The 21056-nt window shown below is 36.9% G+C and overlaps 2 protein-coding genes across 2 annotated transcripts in view; one reads left to right on the top strand and one right to left on the bottom strand.

Moving 5' to 3' along the window:
- Positions 1-10082, top strand: part of LOC104531217 (E3 ubiquitin-protein ligase UBR1-like) — a 22212-nt gene extending 12130 nt beyond the window's left edge. Inside the window, exons 10-18 of the mRNA XM_010176043.1 lie at positions 355-505; positions 1346-1433; positions 3131-3264; positions 5452-5560; positions 7362-7418; positions 7883-7960; positions 8614-8784; positions 8981-9082; positions 9558-10082. Coding sequence (XP_010174345.1) covers positions 355-505; positions 1346-1433; positions 3131-3264; positions 5452-5560; positions 7362-7418; positions 7883-7960; positions 8614-8784; positions 8981-9082; positions 9558-9699 — 1032 coding nt within the window. The 3' untranslated portion in view covers positions 9700-10082. The remainder of the gene's footprint in view (positions 1-354; positions 506-1345; positions 1434-3130; positions 3265-5451; positions 5561-7361; positions 7419-7882; positions 7961-8613; positions 8785-8980; positions 9083-9557) is intronic.
- An 8833-nt stretch (positions 10083-18915) lies between these two features.
- On the bottom strand, positions 18916-20764 carry LOC104531228 (photoreceptor outer segment membrane glycoprotein 2-like; the record flags this gene model as incomplete). Its single annotated transcript, XM_010176054.1, has 2 exons — positions 18916-19182; positions 20518-20764. Coding segments are annotated over 2 exons (514 nt in total), but the record flags the coding sequence as incomplete, so codon positions are not given.
- Between the last annotated feature and the right edge of the window lie 292 nt (positions 20765-21056).

Genomic DNA, 21056 nt, shown 5'->3' with positions numbered 1-21056 from the left:
CCCTTTCCAAATAATGCTTGGTCTCACTTCTCACTTTTTTTGATGTACTTATGTCAAAAACCAGAAATCAAGCTTTCTAGGAACTGGACGAGCTTTTTTGGTGTATCTCTAAACTGGCAGTTACAATGGAACTATATCTGAGTTTCATACATGCTAGAGGAGCACAAATGGTTAATATTTTCCAATGAGTTTTTGCTACACTTTGTGAATTAAAACAGCAAGATAAATGAACATATTTAAATTGACTACAGAAATGAAATATAAATGTATAGTGTGAATATGATTTCTATTATTCGTGTAGCTATTACCAAATTTCTGTTCCTTTAATATTTGCTCCTTCCCTTTCGCTTGTAGGTGGGAGTTGTATTATCCTTTCCATCTTTATACTGGGAGGATGCTGTAGACTTGCAGCCTTCAACAATTAGTTCAGCCTATAACCACCTCTACCTCTTCCATCTGACAACACTGGCACATATAACACAAATTGTCGTCTCTTCAGCAACAGGTAGTGTTGTGTTTGGGTTGGATTATTCTGGCATTTTTACACAATTTCTTAAAAATAATGGATGGACACCGTTAGTGTCTTACAAGTATAAAATTCCTCGTAATAAATTACACTTAGTGCTAGGTAGTAATAAGTGTTTTCTGGTGAAAATAAATAGTGCTAGATCATTTTCAGAACTTTTTATTATATCACTTCTGTCCTTAGCCTAAGAAAACAAAATAGTTTTTGATACATCAGTACTTGCTCAAGTCAGTCATTCCAGAACGGCAGCTTTTTCCCCTCTTCACTCCTTGTAGGTGAAACAAAGATCTGCCCAGCAGCAGCCATCTGAGCTGTAGAGTGACAGTTAGAATGCATTTAGGAAATAAACTTTTATTTACCCTTCAACCTAGTAAATACCCAGAGCCAAAATACAGACTCCTATAAACTGATAGGAGAGAATTTCACTTTTCTCCGTATTTCATACTACTGTTAAAAACTGTCAGTAACCTACAGGCTTCTTAGTTACTACTTTCCTTTTTCTTCAGCATGATGGGAATTTAAAAAAAAAAATTCCTGTAGCTTAATCTATGTAGGACAATAACTTCAAAAGTTCAAGAGAAGGAAGCAGTTTTTACAGGAGGATGAACAATGAGGCAGTAATCCTGATTCTTCTTTATAGCATGCAGTTTTAGGAGAACATTTGTTAGGTTAAAAATAGCAAATAGAAAAGAATTAAGCAAAATAAAGTGGAAATATTTCTGTAATGCATTTTTTTTTAAAAAAAGAGCTCAGTATATATAAAAAAAGTTTGTCACAAATGAAATGCATTTACAGTGAGATTCATCTTTTTGTGTGCAGAATCCCCTATTGCTCGATCATCTGACGACAGTGAGGAGGCACGGTCTGCAGAGTCCTTCTGTAGAGAGGTTTGCCAGTACACCAGTGGGTAAGTAGCAGTTCAGTTACAGCATTGCGTTTTTGTAGGAAGATGGAAATCCATGGGGATTGACCCGAACAACACAGGGAACAGGAAAAAAAAAATCAATTTTTTATGGGAAGTTAGCACAATGTCTTGTGTTTTCTTCCCGAGCTCCTGAACATTGAAGAAAAACAAAAAACAAAAAACAAAAAAAAAACTGGTGAAAGGAACACTTTCAGGTAACATAGCTACTTTTTCTCTACAACACAGTAAATTTTTAGACTAAGGGTGGAAAAAATACCTATATCTATTCTGGAAAGAAATACAACTGCTAACTATAGTAGTTATTTTTTGTTTGCCTTGATTGGTTTTTTTTTTTGTTTAGGTCTCTTAATTATAGATGAAAGCCAGAAAGAAGGAAATGTTGTACTATAAAAGGAGAGAGAGAAGTGTAAAGCTAAACACAGTTGCTTATTTGTTTGAGCATTAATGTTCATCTTTTCAAATGTTTTTGATAAGTGTAGCTGCAGACTAGTACTTCAGTATCTGTGTGAGATAAGCTAGAAAATATGGGTGCACCCTCTACAAATTCTGCTTTGACTTATCTTTACCAAGTTTAGTTGAAAAGATATGTCTCTCAAGGATTGACAATGCTACCCACTTGGCTGAAATTTTTAAGTCTTTCTAAGTATTTAAAGTTTGGTATTTAAATAATAGGAGTAATTTTTCTGAGGCATGAGCTTAGAATCATAGGTGCTGTGCATTTTGGAAAATCTGGTCACTGTACTGAGATGCCTAGGTGCAGAATTAAATGCCAAAGTTTAGGCAACCCAGCTCTAAAGCTTTTAGTATTTCTATTTCTGTCTGCATTGTCATCTTATAACTCTGACCTATCTGTCCTTAAACCGCACAATATGCATAATAATTTTGCAATGGTCTATATTATTATGATACAGCTTTACAGGCTGTTCTTCAGCAGATCTTGGTCAGCATTTGTGTGAACAGCCTGTTCACAGAAATGTGAATTTAACTAAGTTTAACATTTTTAGAAAATGCGGACACTCTAAGTAAGTTAAATTTACTGTGAAATTTAGACTAAATGCTTGTATCACACGGACTACAAGAATTATTACTGAGATGAGTATCACTCCAGTATTTTTTGTCAAAAATGGAATTAGTATAACTTTATTTTAAAAACTCTGAGTGTGACTGTTGTGACTTCCATAATGAAGTATGAGGTATTGATTTTTTTAATATTGCTGGTTTTGTTATTCCTGAAGAGTATTTATGTTTGCCTGTTTGATCACCAACTGAATGAAAATCTTTCACCATTTCAAAAAATTGCTGCCTTACAGTAGTAAAAAACAACCAGTATAAGAATCAAGTCCTCTGTGAGATGCTGTATTGCACAGTTTAAATCAGGTTATCTTCAGTTACCTAGAGATGGACAGCTATGTATTGGCTATTTATTTTTTATAATTCTGAAAAATATAAGTTGAGATAATTTGAAGGCTTACAGTAAGTGTTCTACATAAACTCAGTACTCATTCCCTAGGCAAAGGGAAAGTCAGAAGTTAAGTGCCGGTGGCTGTGTTTCACAGAATATGGTGTACATCAGTGTTGCTTCTACACAGCTGACATTCTACCAGTGCTAGCCAAAATATGAAAGTGCTAGAAGGATCTGTACTGTGAACTACTGCAACTTTCTCATTTGTGTATTACAGCTGCTTTAGTCAGGATATTCCAGGCTGGCTTGTGTGGGACTGTGTTAAAAAAGGCATCATGCCTTACCTTCGTTGTGCTGCTTTATTTTTTCATTATTTGCTGGGAGTTTCTCCACCTGAGGAACTACTACAAGGTAAATATGAAAAAGCAAATGTATCTATATATTGACTTTGTTTACTGCTTTCTTGGAAGAAGGGGAATTTTTAAATGTTCACAATAACTTAACAAGAATTAATACATTGAAGTAAGACTTGGAAAGAAAAGGAAATACTGATTTGTATAGGGAAGGGGCAGGAAATTAAGAATCTTGGTTGTTTTGGCCTTCTTTGCATGGAAAAGGGTTACTTATGAATATGTGCAAATAGTGAATTACCAATGATGTATTGATAGTCAGTATTTGTGGATATAAAGATTCTGTGATTTAAGCATAAATCTGAGGACTTAGATTACATTGCCTGAGAAATAGCCTGGAATATATTTTAGAACAAAAACCATACCTTTTTGTGCAGTTGCTAATGTTGGTAAATGCTAAAGACACAGGGATTCAGCAAAACAGAGCCAAGTGAAAATAAAGCATATCATAAAACTTTAAGATCCTTTAAGGAAGAGGTTTATGTGTTATGATACTAAACCCAAAAATGGATATTTTGTCTCCTGTCCAAATGCACTGAAGCACAGAATCATCAGCTGTTTGGAAAGGACAACCAAAATGGCTATGAACGACTGAGACAAAATATAGCATCTTAAATTGATTTATATAAACTGTGAACTAAGTTTGAATTTGATTAGGATATACGAGAGTGGTGGTTTCACCCACAGGTAAGACCAGGTGGCCCTGCACCCACTTCAGATGGGAAGGGAGTCACAACAAAGGGGCATGGATTAGGATGAGGACAGGAAGGGCTCACTCACCAGTTATGGTCTCGGGTAAAAGAGACTCAACTTGGGGAAGAAAAATCAATTTAATTCATTACCAATCATCCAAATAGAATAGTGAGACATAACAACCGCATCTTAAGACACCTTCCCCCCACCCCTCCCTTCTTCCTGGGCTCAAATCACTTTGCTCCTGATTTCTCTACCTTCTCTCCCCACAGCGGCACAGGGGACAGGGAATGGGGGTCCAGTCAGTTCACCTCTGCTGCTCTTCCAGGCATGAAAGTCCAGGAACAAAGTGTTCCAAAGTGAGCTTCCCATGGAGTCGTGGAGCATTTCAGGCTCAGCTCCCAGCTCCAGCATGGGGACATCCACGGGCTGCAGACAGGTCTCCAGTCTAGCATGCCTCCTCATCCCCTGGGTCTGGGGGTCCATTCCCGCTCTGGCATTGAGTGTCTTTGGGGTCTAAATTCAGTTACACTTGTCCTTGGGCTCAGCTTTGTGCTCCAGCGCAGAGTCCTCCATGGTGGGTCTCTGCTCCACCGTGTAACCTCCATGAGCTGCTCCCCCTCCTCCCTTCTGGCAAGGAAACTCTCTCTTCGTTTAGGCTGATGGTTGTCTTTTGTTCAGGTCAATGGCCTCTCCTCCAGGTTCTCTCCACTTTCTTCTTTTCAACCTCACAAATATGGATTGGCAGAGGCATTTCTCTGTTGTTAATTGGCTCAGCCTGGGCTGGAGGTGGGTACTCCTTGGAACCAGGGGAGCTTCACAAAGCTTCTTACAGGGTCCATCACCGTAGCCCCTTCCTCCACTACCAAAAACGGCGGCCCCCTCTTCCCCCCAAAACCCAACACAGAGAGTCAAAATCTCTGCCCTTGGGATATGCTCTTGTACTTACCATTAGTCTGGAACTTTGATTCTATAGGGAGGAATCTTCCTGGTGAATCAGCAATGCCATTTTCTGTAGCAGAGCCAATAAATGACCACCTGGCAAACTATTAAATTAGCCTAACTTTATGTAATGTGTTAACATTGACTTGATCACAGCAAAATTTAATGTCATTGCCAGCCAAAAGGATAGGGAAAAGCTAAAATGTGGTAAGTACAGAAATCTGCTGCACTAACGTGTTACGTATTACGCAGTTAAATGGAATTTAAGCAAGGAGTTCTGTTATTACTGTGACTTATGCACAACACAAAAGTTGCCTAATAATATATGTCAAATTTTATAAACCTAAAGTAGATCCTTGGCTAATGCAAATCGTTACAGCTCTGATTAAGTCAGTGAAATTACATCCAATTGTACTAGCTAGGAGCTATGCTGAAACTGTAAGACACATACTATTCAATGGAAAAGGGATCAGGAGATTTCTATTTTTGAGTGAATTATTCAGCAGTGCTGAAACACTTTGACAGTTGCTCATGTTTTCTTTTTCTTTAGCAGTTTCTGAAGAAGGGCAATTCAAGGCACTTTGTAGTTACCTCTGTCTACCTACCAATTTGTTCCTGCTCTTCCAGGAATATTGGGACACAGTAAATCCACTGCTTCAAAGGTACTAATTAGGACTGGACAGGCCATGTTTTTCTGTTGTGATAGCCCTATGGAAATTCTGGATGTAATTTGTTAATAAATGATTGAGCTGAAATTCCTACTAGAGTTCTAAACATTTGGGTGATGTGTGCAGGTATACTCAATCTCTTAAAGCACTTCAGTAACACAAAACATGCTATATTTTATGGTAAATCGAACATTTAACAATTATAGTTTAAGGGATTAGTGCTTGCAGACCTACATGAAATCACTCATGCAGAAAGATGTTATAAACCTTTGCTTGCATGCTATGCCACTTGCTGTTCATTGGCCTATTTTTAATCAGTCTGTAGCAAAAATGCTGATGACATGAGCTATAAAATGAGAATATGGAAAATAATGTAGTTCTCAACATAATGCTTTTGAACTATTTATTCTCTGAATTTCCAAAATATACTGATGAATGTTGAAGTTAGCTTAATGGTTAAAAGGTACAATTTGAGTATTATGTACATTGCAATCTAGCAGTAGAGAAAGCATTAGTAAAACTCTCCATTCAAAAACACAACTTAAAATAAACACTCCCTACCCGCCTGCCCCCCCCCGGGATAATCCTGATATATTGTGTTGGAGAATGTCTCCATATATTGAATGTGACTGTTTGAGCACTTGGTTGCGTTAATTATTATTCTGGGTTCTTGGCAGAATTCTCTGGCTCACAGTAGCTTTTTCTGGCAGTTTGTTTGTTTTACCTCTTTTCTGTTTCCTTGTCTAGATTCCTTCAATTTAGGGTTGTTTTGAGCTGTTGACTCCAACTTACAGTCCATGTAGCTGACCCTAAACCGTTCCCTACATACAATTTTACTGTAATAAATTGCATTAGTAATTATATAATTACTATTAAATTTATAGCGTGTTCACAAGTTAAATAAGTTTGTCTTACACATTCCTACATGTTTGCTCAAAGACATATCAGTGCTTATAAGAGAACGCAGAGAACAGGTTTTTGTGAACGTTGGAGAACGGTCACTAGAGGCAGGGCTAACAAATCCATCCTAGTGCTCCCAGTCAAAAACAGAGGTTTCAAGTAGGAGGCTACGTATTTAATGTAATAGTAACAGCTGTCAAATCACCATGCTATTTCCCATATGTTTTTTGAGAGAATCTTATCTCAGAAGACTAAATTTGATGATTGTTGAGAAATATGTTAAACGAAGCTTGCTAGACTGACCATCTGCTACAGTTCTCTCTCCCTTCTCCTCTTTTTTGTAGAAGTAACTTAAAAGATCTTAGACCTACCAATTCCTCTGCTCAGGAACTTGCCAATATCTGCCATTGTTTTGGTAGACACATTTGGTCCTTTAAAGCAAGCATACAGCATGCAACAAAGCATTGTAAAATAACCATTGGGTGATGGTTATCAAATAAAAGCAATAAATATTTTCCTAGTAGAGTCAGATATTTTCTTATGCTGTGACTTTCAGCAGATACATTCCAAAAGGAGCTGTTTATTGTAGCCCACTTTGAGAACTTGATTATGTCTGTAGACTGCTTGAATCTTTTAACTCTGTGTTTTCATGTGCTTGTTGATAATTTTAAGTGTTTTTGTTTTTCACATAGGTTTTTCTCTTGTGTAAAAACTTAAATTATTTTCCTGAAGCAAAACTGTAAAGCATAGCTGTTTCTCTTTGTGAAGTTTTAGCTAGAACTGTCAGTGCTTTATCTGTGCTCTGTGTTTGCTTATCACTTACTAGTTTAGTTCAGTGATCCTATATGTATATTATTATCAAACACTGTCATCTACAAATGTTTATTTGAAATAGGTGGTGTGCTGACCCAGTGGTGTTAAGTTGTTTGAAGGGGAAAACCATTGCAATAAGGTAAGCTTCTTGTTGTTGTTGTTTTTGACTTAAAACTCTTGAAAGAATGAAGTGCTAGTTGTGAGCAAGTTAGAGTGCTTGTATTTTCTTCCTTCTGCTCTACCACCAAAAGTACATTTCTGTTTGAGTGGTTGTGTATCATTCCTCATGCAGTGACTCTTCATTGAGAATGTACAACATTGTTTGACAAGTTATCTAGCTTACTCTAGGAAAAAAGAAAAGCTAACTGAAATATGAAATATCTTCATACAGGTAGGTTACATATGAAATTTAATTTGTCACCTTTGCTGGAGTACAGAAATACTGAAGCTCCCATGTGGAGCCTGTCACTTGGGCTTCTAGGACTGAAGAATTGCAGAAGTTTGCAGAAGGGACTGAAAGCTTAGCAGGAATTTATAGGTCTCCATTCTATTCTTTGCTGTGATCTTTATTATTCTTGTAATAGTTCTTTTTCACGTTCCCAGGTATCCTAGGAAAAGAAATAGTTTAATAGAGCTTCCTGAAGACTATAGCTGCCTTCTGAATCAAGCCTCTCAGTTTAGGTAAGATGTGACTTATTTAGTTGTCCTCCCAGGTGTTTTGTCACTTTTAGTCACTTTTATATTCTTGCAGTTCCTGTAACTGGTGTTAAAACTACATACAGAAATTATTTTGCAGAAGTGAATGCACTGTTATGATTATCCTGGCCAATACTAGCATGTGTTCATTTTAAATCTGAAACACAACAGCTTACTAAATTGTGGCACTTGTGTTTGATAGGATAGCACATGAAATTATTATAGATTAATCTGCTGGTCATTTTTCACCAGCGCAACATGCATTTAGTTTAGCCATGAGCCTGACATTTATTTTCACATGGGACACAACAAGCCCAGAAGATTGGCATTATTTTGTGCCAGGAAGAGTGAATCATGGGATAATTCAGGTTAGAAAGGACTTCAGCAGATCATCTAGTCCAACCTCCTGCTCAAATCAGGTATTTGCCAGTTGCAGATAAAATATTTCAAGCAATGTGAAAACAGCAAAAGGAGGCAGATATGTGAAATGTGATTATGACATAGTATGTCTTAAATTTTTTTGTTTGTTTGTTTGTGGGTTGGAGTTCTTTGTTGTTTTTTAAGGAACATTATCCACAGTTAACAGTTCTTTTAAAGTTTTAATTCCTGCATTAACGTTCTGGTTGCACTTCTTTTAGATGCCCGCGGTCTTCTGATGATGAACAAAAACATCCGGTGTTGTGTTTATTCTGTGGGGCTATGTTGTGTTCCCAGAATACTTGCTGTCAGGAACTGGTGAATGGGGAGGAGTTGGGAGCCTGTACTTCTCATGCTCTTCAATGTGGAGCTGGAGTCTGTATGTTTCTCAAGTAAGTAGCCAGCCAGATTTTAAAGTGTTAAAGAGTAAAGGGAAATATTTGAAGGTCAAAATTCACAACATTGTCAAAGCACTTTTTTGTCTGAGATGAGGAAATATTGCTTTGACCTAAAATATAGCCCACCAAAAAGTTAAGAATCTGCTGAGACTTGCATTTTATTTTAAATGTAGCTATTTTTTTCCTTAAGAATTAGGGAATGCAAAGTTGTCCTCATTGAAGGTAAAACCAGGGGCTGCTTATATCCTGCTCCCTACTTGGATGAATATGGAGAAACAGATCCAGGTCTGAAGTAAGTAAATGTTTGACTTTCTTTCTACATTTCCATTTTGATATCTCTTTCTTTCTTACACCTGTTAGACAACACATTCTTCCTGCTAGCATGTAATGTACTATAATATGTGTCTTGGCCTGGTGAACTTTTTGACTTCAAATTCCTGATGGCAGTTTCTAGTCATGAATGGGTCATTCATAATGGAAAAATACACTTTTTTGGTACTGTTAAACTTCCTTACTTTTATCAAGAATACTCTGTACCAGAAATGTGCAACAACTGCCACTGCTGAAATATCGTCTTGGAAATGGCAGTCATCGCTTGTCGCATGTAGAATTTTTTTTATTTTCCAGTAGACTTGATGGAGTTCCTACAAGTGTTTTCTATCTCCTGGCTATTGTTAAGAATGTTAATGCTAGACTTTTAACGGAACAGTTTGTCAGTTGCTATTCTGATATGCTTATTGGGTATTCTCTTTTTTTCTTCTATGAAGAAGAGGCAATCCCCTGCACTTGTGTCGGGAGCGTTACCGGAAGCTCCATCTGCTATGGCAGCAACACTGCATCATAGAGGAGATTGCCAGGAGCCAAGAAACGAATCAGATCTTCTTTGGATTCAACTGGCAACTGCTTTGAATCTCTTGATTTTTAGTGAAAACTCTTATCTTTGGCAGTGCTTTGGAAAAGGAAAGGAGGGTGGCAGTAAATAATCTAATCTCAAGTGGAATCTGTAGTTCAGACACAAGTGGTGGGTTCTCTAGGTTGGATGTATTACTGACACATTGAAACAGAATCTCACGTCATATGTTTGGTGCGCTTTTTTTTGTCTTCACAAAAAGGAAAACCACATTATATAATTCTTCCTAAATATTCAGGTCCAGAAATATTTCCATTTTTTTTTAGAAGTTGCAATTGTTTCACATGTTTTGACAAGGACAACTTCCCAAATGCTGTGCTTCAGGGCACATACCACATTTCTGTCTCTTCCATGCCTTGAGAATATACCTAAATGGTGTTGCTGTGGAAAAGCCACCTCTACTTTCTTCCTGGGTTCTTTTCCCAGGCTTAGCAAAGCTTTTAAATTGGTCAAAATCTGTGGCATGGTACTGGAGTGGAAGTGGTGCCAGGCCTTTAGTAATCTGTAGCAACAGGTACAGCAAACATTAAGTTGTACAGAAAAAGCCTGCATTCAGCTATATCCTAGGATTTAATGAAGAGTTTTCATTAATGAACTCTTTAAAGGAGAAGTGTAGGATAGAAAGTGCATGAGGGAATTACCATCTTGCTTGTTGCATCAAAAAATGAAGTCTGTGCTTTTTGCATTACCAGAACTGCACTTTATCTAATGAATTTGTCCTCTTTTAATGTTGTATATCCTAAGAGGTCTGGGGCTACACCATTTGGCTAGGTTGTGGTTCGTTTTACTTCTTTTACAGTTTGTCTCCTGAGACTTTTCCCTGAGAACCAAACATGAAAATACTGTTTGGTAGTTGTAGTGTAGCTCTGCAAGTGATACAAGAGCCAGAGACTTATGGTAAAAAAAAAAAAAAAGCTTAAAAGCTATCACTGGACTAAAATCAAGGCCCAAAAGCAGCAAGTCTCAGAATCAGAAATAATTTGGTTTGCCCATATTTGAGGAGTCTTCCACTCTTCATCCTCTGTCACTATTGTTTGGAGCCCTGCCTTGAAAGTGTGTGAACATGCCCTTCTGGGAGGCATGTTCTGTGGTTCAGTGCCATTTAGATTAGAAAAGGGAAAAAAGGTGACAAAGTTTGTCTCTTTGCCCTTCAGTAGTTAATAGCACATTGTGATTGAACTCTCTCTCAATGATATGTGATTGTGCTTCAGTTCTAAATGTTTCTTTTTCTGAATTTCAGCCGTAATATACATGAGAGAATTTGTAATTTGTGATGGGTGAAAATGCTTTCCTAGGAAATCCTATTTCTGTGTGAAAGTTTGAAGTTGTCAGTACTCTAAATTTCCCCACCCCTTTGCTATTTGGATTCTTTTGTGTCATTTGAGTAACACTTGCAAGGGGAGGTTTTCAAATTAATGTCTGAGTGTGTGTTTTTGTACCATTTGTTTATTTTTTTTCTACTGATTGTATGAGAGATAGTAGAATCACAATTAATGATTTAGATTTAAATATAATTGTTCTCCTGTTTTTTAAAGTTTTTAGAGTACGTATGAGTGCACTGAACAGCACCATAACTCATCTAAAAATGGAATACAAATGATCTCAAATATTGTCCTGATTTCAAATACTTTTTAAATAAGTTTGGCTATAATCCTTCCCTGGTGATATAAATTGTTGGCTTTGGTATATTTTTCAGGTATTCTTTCTTGCAATTAAGACCATTCTCCTTATTTTGATTCTTTCATATTTTAAACCTGAATATGAAACTCTTTAAAGACAAATATTAATTCTGTTAGTCTTCTCTAAAATGTATTTCAAATGCATACTGAATTTAGAAGAACAGTTATCATGAAAACTTGCGTGCATGGGCGATTCCTAAGGTCATCAAAACACTTCTTGCCAACAAAAAATATTGGATTAAGACTAGCAAATGTATGCCTCATTGATACCAAAACTGTATTCACTTACTGTTTCCCTCTGATATTTACCTATTCATTTATCAAACTTTCAGTTACCTTGCACTTCACTGACACAAAAATTCCGTTATCAAATATGCAGTGAGATCACTTTATTTTGTTTTCTGTCTGAACTGTAGTATAGAAGGTCAGGAGCTGGTCTGAGCAGGTGAGCTCATGTTTAAAACTCTAGAAATCTCTTTGTAGCTGAAGAAGTGGGAGAGGAAGGTTGTATCTTTCTGTACGTTTGCACATACTAATTTAGCAAATGGACTCCCATATCATTCACTGATTAGTGTGGTCATCTTTCATTTCATAAATTACTATGCAGTTTTGTTCACTGTGAGTATAATCTGAATTTAGTGATCGCAAGATGCTTATGCCACTGATTTCTGTTCCATCCAAGCTGACAGAAGTTATTTGATAATGCACATATTGGTATCTTTAATTGCAAAAATGTAAATTTGAAACTTGTATAATGTTCTTGTGCTTTTGAAATAAAATATCTTGTATATGTATATTTAAAGAAAGGAAATAAAGTAACTTCTCATAGATTATTCGGTTTTTATTTGGAGGTGCTTTAACACTTCACAGTTCATTTTACAAGAGCACTTATAGCAGCATCTGTCAGTATGGAAAAGGGGAAGAGTTAGTAAATGGTTGGTAAACAATACCAGTTATCCTTGTAGTCTGTCTCATCCTTGTACCAGTTAGTACTGGTGGCAGACTTTTTCTTATTTAAAGAAATATCCCACTTGAAACTTGTTCTAGTATTTTACAGATGCAAATTCCTGCAGCGTCTACCTCAATTTGTAAAAGAAGTCTTATGAATAGAATTTAATGTTTAGATGTCCTTAAACTGATGAGTTGAGTTATTCTGGTTTCGTAGCTCCTCAAAGAACTGTCTGTCAGATACTTAAGCTCTAGGAAGGGAAAGTTTGTGGTGTTGGTCTAATGTGCTGTGTTACATTTTTTTTTTTAAGTGTTTTATTACAGAGCTAAGCAAATAGCCAAGAAATCTTTGACATAGAAATGGCCAGTACTACTTGCCCCTTTCTTGCTGACTGTCTTCACTTTCTCACTGCTTCGTTGTAACTTCGGGCACCATTAATCTTACAGGGTTTGAGTTTTAATGGTGTTGCTCTCTACGCTTATTCTTAGTAAAGCAAATGTTTTTTTTAAGGACCAGTTCCTTAAAAAGTAAAGGTAGATTAAAGTGTACTATCAAAAATGTTCAGAAGAACATTAGAAAAAGAAGCAAATGTGTTCTGAAGAATATTAGAAAAAGAAGCCCATTCATTGGGAGGAAAAAAATGCAGAAGAAGAAAAAAAAAAAGCCACAGCACCATTTTTGTGTAGTAAGAATCTCAAGGTGCAATGTACAAATGTACAAAATTATACAGGGTAGGGTTTTGCCCATCATATGCTCTGCTTTGTGGTTGAAATCCACTTTATTTTCTAGACATTATCCTTGAATCATCTCCACTGTAAACTAGTCCGATGTGTAATACAATATTTAAGTTCGTTACTTAGATTCTTTTAACCTATTCCTTGACAAGATGTTCAAAGATACTTTATTCAAAAAATTAAAGTTGTTTCATTTCTGTGGCACAAATTTTCTTTGGTTTTTGGCGTTTTTTTGTTTTTTGTTTTGCAGGTAGGCTAAATTTAGGGTTTGGTACAGAAAACATGGATAATAATGAAAATTCACTCCTATACAAGTTTCTCAACCCCAGTTATTTCTAGTCCTATCTACATTTCTCTGAACTTACATTCAATATGACTGAAAATGTACATGAAAGAGAAACTGTGCAAGGAAATGCGCATTGAAGGAGAGTGAGCTGAAATTCAAAGGGATTATGTACATTATTCTGTGTAATGGTGAGTATAAAGTTAAACATGAGACATTTTTATCTCCGTGTGACTATTGTTCACGAGATCCATGTAAAAAAAAAAAAAAAAAAAGAGTGTGTGCCATTTAATTACAGGTTGTCAAACAACTTAGAATGCGTCATACTTAATTTTAGGAGGTTTCTAGGCTTCATGCTTGAGTGAAAGAGCCTCAACAAAATATTGTGAAGCAGGTACTGGGAACTGCATTTCATGATCATTTCAAGTCCTTGCTATATTTGTGAAGATCTGTGGCTGATGTTTTTCAGCAGACTGCATAACGTTACATCTACTTCCTCTTAAAAGTGCCTGAAATGTAACATTAGCCTCTTTGGGTTACAAGTATTGGGATACAGTCTGGTGCTTGGAGAGAGCTCATCCCAATGTACCGGAGTTTCTGCTTGAAGGTTATCCTGAACATACCATGGCAGCATCAGGAGTAATCTGCTCCAGATGATAAAAAGTCTCCAATCTTCTTTCATCCCATTTTTTATTTCTGTGAATCATGCTGTTCTCTACTGAAAGTCGCAAAACCAATGTGTGTCAATTTCAGGATGCTGCAGATGATCTGGGAATAATTCTTTTCCCAGTTCAGACTTATACAGAACTTCATTGAGTGGTTAGATATGTGTACCCATGATAGTTCCACGGGGCCAACCCTTGGCTAGCAACCAACACAGCCCTTCACCTACTTCCCCCCACCCTCCCCCCCCTCCCCACTCCCAGGGGATAGGGGAGAGGATTGGGGGGCACGGGTACTCCAGGCAGTCTGCCTCAGTTAAGTGACATACAGGAGCAGGACTAGATGACCCATTTGATGGTCTTCTCATAAATAAGGACTCCACTTGTGTTCCATGAGCTTCACGTCTTTATGGTTCTTTGATAAACTACAGACTACTGCATGCAGAGCCTAAAGCACTCCTGTAGTGGGAAACTGATACAAAGCACATGTCGACCAAATTATTTGTAAGATTTTTAAATATCACTAATTTTGTCTTATAGAGAACTGTGTGATTGTATGCAATTAAAAACAAAACAAAACCCCACAACAGTTTGCAGAAGGGAGGTTTCTAGCTTCTGAGGAAATGTGCTGTGTTCATTTTTTAAATATAAACTCTAAATGTCCTGTATTGATATATTTCTCATTATTTTTTCTTTATGATCAGTGTAGAACAAGTGTTTTCAGTGTTAATCAGAAAGCTCTAAAGGAAGAGCATCATAATTGCAATTTCTACAGGAACTGTCATAGTGTCTTCGCCAGAAACTGAACAAAAAAAAAAAAAGCTTCAGTGGTTTCTTTGGTTGGTTGTTGGTTTTTGTTTTTTTTTTTTAATAAAGAACTTCATAAAGAAGACAGCTTGATGCACGGGTGAGTTCCTTACTTTGGAAGTTGCTGTTGCACAAATGTATTGATATTAATTCTGACTGGATTAAGCATTAATAACAAATAGGATAAGAAGTGTCCCCCAAATCGTATTTATTTCTGTATCTGAGCAGATGCTCCGGCTTAAAAGCTTGGCTTGCTAATTCCATCTCTGTCTTTATAAATTACGGAGAGTTAAAGATGGAGTCTGTACTTGTACCCGAGTTTGTTTTCTTGATCTGGTGGCTGTAATGTTAAATGTTCTAGGAAACCCGGGTGGGATTTTTTTTTGGCAGTTGGCTGAGCGACAAAGGTTGACTTGCCAAATATTAACTAGTCTTTTCTGGTAAAATGTCTTCTCTTCATATGAAAGTAAATGAGCTGCCTGGGGACTGGGGAATACGTGTGGCCAGACAGTTCTACCTCTGCTCTTTGTGCTAATGTGATACTGCAACTGCTGCCTGAAATTTCTGTGCCTTTACAGAGATGCTCGGGCTGGAGGATCACTTTAGGTCACTCCTCCTTCCAAATGTATTTTTCAGAGCAGATTCTTGACAAAGACCATTGTACAGAGACCTCGACTAGAGAGTTATCAAAAGAGTAAGCTCACAGCTCTTACTGAGCAAGCTAAATAGATGACTTAGATTTTTAAATGATACAAGATGTAAGGCATCATCTGCTTTCTACAGCTAAATGTGTTTTACCATTAGGAAATATTTCCTAAAAGACAAAATAAAATTTCCTTTAAAAGAAAAAAATATGCTCTTATTTCTTGTTTTAAAACCATTTTCATCAAGTGGAACCAGTCTTCACTTTTTAAATTATTTTTAAAGCTTTTTAAAAATTTGCATATTTCTTTTGATTAATTTTTTCCTAATGAAACAAATCTCCTATGGAAATAATTTGTTTTTCTCTGAGTTATTTGTGATTATCTTGCACCTTTTGGTTATTGAGCAATCTAGAACTGTTTTTCCAAATGTAGATGGACTAAAACTGTGTTGAGGATGTGATCGCTATTGACTGACGTGTGTGGCAATTTGTGTACTCATCTGACAGAAAAAAATCAGCATTTAAAAAAAAAATCGTAGTCTGTTGCAAAGTCTGATTAATTTGCAGTACATAACTGCCTTTCTCCTTGATCTCTCAATGTACTACAACATTCTGTGTTCATTTTTTACTGGTATGTATCAGCTAATTTTAGTGCTGCTGGTAATGCTCAGGACACGGTTATGCTCAGTGTTCTGCCAAACCACCACCACAAGAGACTGTGACGCCGAAATAATGTTTTTGAAGCTCAGAAATGGTTGAAGGAATTATGTACCAGTTAAGTTTAATGCCACAGTGTACAAAGTGATTGAAATGAAAAAAATAAGCGGACACATAGGTAAATGCAGTGCAAAGAGAAGAGTTACCTAGTTCTTGTAAAGGGCAATCTCGGCTTACAAATCAAATTCTTTGAAGGAGTCGGTGAATATGGTGAGAATATTGAGCCAGTCAGTGTAATGTAGATTTCAAAAAACTTTAAATAGTGTCTTCCAACTTACTTATAGAATTAGAAGAAGCTGTCATGAGATAAAAAGGAAGATCCAGTTCAGCAATAAAGTAAAAGAATAAATGGTGTGTTTTCACAATGGAAGAAGCTTAACAACAGAGATCCACAGAAATCGGCACCTTTTTTTTCCCCCCCCAGCATTTTCAGAAGTGATCGGCAAAGGGGAATTATGAAGTGGCAAATTCTACCAATGATACAAAGATATTCAGTAAAAAAAGCCTATTTAGAGTGTTTTCAGGAGGCTGAAAAGGAAAACTTAGGAAGTTAGGAAACTTAGTGGCTGAATTAATAACAGAAGATTCAATGTAGCTATGAAAAATCTAACATCTTCCAATATGTCTTTATATTCATATAAAACATTTCCTTAGTATTTTTATGGATAGTTGGGCAAGCAAGGATAGGAATTCTTAAGTCTTCTGTCTTCTGTTCATTTCTTTTCCTATTTAATTCATGTCTTCAGCTCTGCAGTGTTGTTAATTTATAATAAATGGAGAAGAGTGATGAAAACTATCAAAAGGTGTGAAACAACTTCCATAGAAGAAAAGGTTAAATAACAACTTCTGCAACTTGGAAAGAGAGGACCAAGAGAGATTATAATTGAAGATTCTAAAATGGGGAATGATGTGAAGGGAATAAATAAGGAGTGACCATCAGCTACTTCTTACAGCAAGAATTAGAGGATACTCAAATTTTCAGGGAGTCAATAAGCAAAGAGAAGCAGTTTTTCAAACAATGCAGAATTTAATTGTGGAAAATTAAAATCTGAAGCTCATTGTTGAAGTGTTTTGGACATCAAAAACATGAATGGGTTTAAAAAAATACAATGGAAGTTCATAGAAAAAAAAAAAGTCCACTGAGATTTATTAAAATACAGTGATACAAATACCCTCTTTGTCATACCAAGTCCCAAACTGCTGTTTTCCTGGAAGTTAGGAGGTTTTGCAAGGGAAAGAACTATTTTTTAGTGGTTTTGTCTCTTACATGCCTTTTGCAAAACATCTGCTACAGGCTACTACTGCAGACAGACCCTAGCTGTCCTTTTTTATCTTTAAGATATTTAAGTATAAGCCTAAAATTTTAAGCAGTGAAGCAACTGCATTTGAAATCATGCATATAGCCTGCTTGAATTACAGTACACATTTTTATGACACACACTTTATTTACGATATATTCTTACAGTATAATTCCTGCTTATTCTAGTGTTCTAGAAAACAACGTTGTTTAGACAGGTAAAGGAATTTTGACTATTTTGTACAATTTTAAAAGCAGGACTAGTTCTGCTTTGAGCATCCCGGTGATGTATCTTCTTTTACTTGATTATACACAAAGAATGCACAAACTGTCCAAAGTTATATTCAAACAGTGTATGATTCACAACAGCAACAAGTAAAATATTTTATTTGGTCTTCTATCCTCTATTCTGTATTGATATGTTTTTACTGCTTACTATTATGATGAATTACGGTCATAGGGCACCCTGTAACTACAAGCATCTCTGGTGTAGAAGGCTTTCGCTCCATGCACTGATAAAGGAACGTGATAGGAGACCTGTCAGTCTGTCTTTGCCTTCATTGGTTACAAGTAGTCCCTTATCTTCCAGCTGCTGGATCTATGTAAGTAGTTTTGAAATTAAGAGCTTTTAAACATCTAGGATCATCAGTATTTGCTTTATGGAACGTATTTGCTTGTTTTTAAACTTGTGCTATCACATGCTACTTGGAATTTTAAATAACCTGGCTTGAACTGTTAATTAGTTTTCCTGGGCAGCGAACTCCTTTCAGCAGTACCCATGGGCTTGCAGGGAGCTATGGCAGCTGACTCTCTCTAAATTATGGAGGAGGAAAAATTAAGAGATACTTCAGACTATTTTGGAAATAAAAAAAGAAAAGTGAAATACATTATGCTAACTTTCATTGCCTTGAACTCAATTCCATCTAGCTAACAGGTTCTTTTGGAAGGGCTGCAATATATGTATAATTGGACAAAAAATTCCCCTATCCTAACTTGGACTAAGAGTTTTAATTTCACTTTTTTTTGGTCTTTTTTTAAAGAATCTTTTTATCTGGAGTAATAATTTATTTTGGGATTTCCCTGCTGCTGGGATTTCCATAGATGTAATGACAGTAATGATGAATCTGTAAGTAGATGTAGACCCATCCTAGCTGGAACATTTGTTCATGCATGATGATTATTCTGACATATTCAGACCATGACAGAAATATGTAAGCAAGGGAAAAAAAGGGAGGAAAATCCCAAAAGTTTGTTTTGGGCAGTGTTGAAAATCAGATATTTAACAAGAACAATGTGAAAATACATCCAACCAAAGAAGTATCATTGTTTTTGGAGCTGTCACCAGTTTGTGGTTTATTCAGTTGTCTTATTAGTTTCCAGTGGTAACTGCAATACTGTAATATGTCAACGCTACACTTGTGATGTGATTTCTTTGAAGACTTGCCTAGCTAGCTGCTGGGATAGATTTTGTTGTAACATTGGTTTTGCCACAGTTTGTATTTTGAACATCAATGTTGGGGTCGTTCATGCCTGAGACAGCGGAGATCTGATTGGCTTTGCCGAGGTTCTTGATGATATTGATGTTGTATTTGGCAGTTTCCACAAAGCTGTTTTCTAGTAACCAGCCATCTGATTCGCCCTCCAAATCTCCTAGCAGAAGGACGTTCTTCATTGCTGTCTGTAGGTACCGGACACCAAGAAGTACAGAGAGCTGTGAGAAACAGTTAATGGTTAAACAGAGAGCTTAAATTACAGCCTCAATCCTACCACCAAGTCAGCTTTCTGACTTGTGTTTTTACAGGCCTAATAATTAATATTGAGTAAAGCAGACAGATTCTTTATCCCAGCAATATAACTAACTGCTCTCCCAATTAATTACATTTTTTAGAAAGAAAAATACCAGGAGGAGATTGATTGATTCTCTCTCCGTTCTTCAGGTATCATCCCCACTTGCATGTTATTAGCACATAAATACCTAGAATTACTTGGGAACACTGCAGCCTCAGAGACTGCAACTAACTGATGTAGAATGATGATCAATTAATGGAACAATCAGTCACTGTGAAAAAAAAATAAAAATATATAGTCAGTTAATTTCTGTGGATTATTTTTCTGCTGACCTTGATTAAATCCGTGTTTTCTCCAAGGAGTTTAATCATTCATATGTAAGCCATGTGTGTCCTACATGCCAACGCGTTAAAACTAAGAGGACAGACTATAGTAAAGGCTCAAGTATAAGTTTAGGAAAAAGCCCCACTATCTTAGTTCTGCTGGAATTGAGATCGGCCTGCCGTGCCCAGCTTATCAACCCTGAAGGGAGCACAGAGAGCCTGCTCACAGCTTTCTCATGTGCTGCCAAAGGCCTGTTCCTTCTGGCACCACCCCATCTAGCACTGCTTGAGGACTATTGTGAACTATTTTAATTATAGTGCTAATATTTATGAAATAGACCAATAATCAGAAAACTAAAAGTTACTAAAAAGGAAAGAAAACTGTATTTTAGCCTATGCCATTGGGGAGTCCTTTATCTGTGGATGACAACATCCGAACAACTTCCTTCACAGACAATAGCAGGAAGAGTGCATCTCTGCACGTGGATGTGCTTGCCAGTGATACGCTGACTTTGACTGTAGAATAAGCAGCCTAGTCTACATCTAAAAAATGTATTCCATGTTAAAGCAATCCTCAGACCTTCTCACCTAATTTCCTTGCAGTTGTGTCTCTGCATGTATCATCCTGTATCTGATCCCATAAGTGCTTCAGGGAAAGGAATATGCCATAGTCTATTGAAAGCTCTGTAGATATACAGAATTAGATAACTAATTTCTCATAGTTCTCATTTTCAGTGAGATTTGCTTCAGCACTGGGGACTTTGAGAAAGTTGTCTGTATTAAAGAAAGTCCTGCAACATACTTGGAAGTGCTTGTGGACTTTATATATAGATACTGAGGCACTTCTTGTATGTTACACTGTAGTTGTTTCCCATCCTAGAGAGCAGGAAGACTCTAATCTGACACAGATTAATCTCTCTTTTTATGAGACTAACCTCAAACAACCAAATAAGCAATGCTGCAATACCAATGGATCTCATAATAGCTGTGTAGTAATCCAGCAGGGCCTCTCTGCACCCCTTCACCCAGATATTGAGCTCTTCTGTCAGAAAATCGTAGTTGTAGTGAGCACTGTTGTTTGTCAGCTGGTACTGGATGCAGGGCCGTGGGGAGCTTGGGTTGCAGCAGCTGAAGGGTACTCCATCCACCAAGAACTTTCCATCGACGTTGCTGTTTAGTTGGCTGCAACAGGGCGGAAAGGTTGAGAATTACAAATCTGGTATCAGCAGCAGTGTCTGTGATTTTTATAAAAGGACATAAGGCAAGTCTGCTGCGATGTAGGCCTCTCCAGTGTAACAAAAGGAAAATGGGAATGTATTTCCAACTGGAGAAGTTGCTTACTGCAGGAAAACGGAATTTTTCAGTTGCTGTATTTCTGAAGTGTGGTATTGGCACAGCATCTCACATGGTTCTTGGTACTGTGCGTGCAAGGTGTGGATTCAGTGTTCACGGAGATGTTGCGTTTTTAGGTATC

This window comes from Antrostomus carolinensis, unplaced genomic scaffold (assembly GCF_000700745.2).
Source record: "Antrostomus carolinensis isolate BGI_N321 unplaced genomic scaffold, ASM70074v2 scaffold40820, whole genome shotgun sequence".
In the NCBI taxonomy this organism is placed as follows: domain Eukaryota; kingdom Metazoa; phylum Chordata; class Aves; order Caprimulgiformes; family Caprimulgidae; genus Antrostomus; species Antrostomus carolinensis.
The sequence above is the reverse complement of the archived record's forward strand: the minus strand, read 5'-3'. Positions and strand labels throughout refer to the sequence as shown.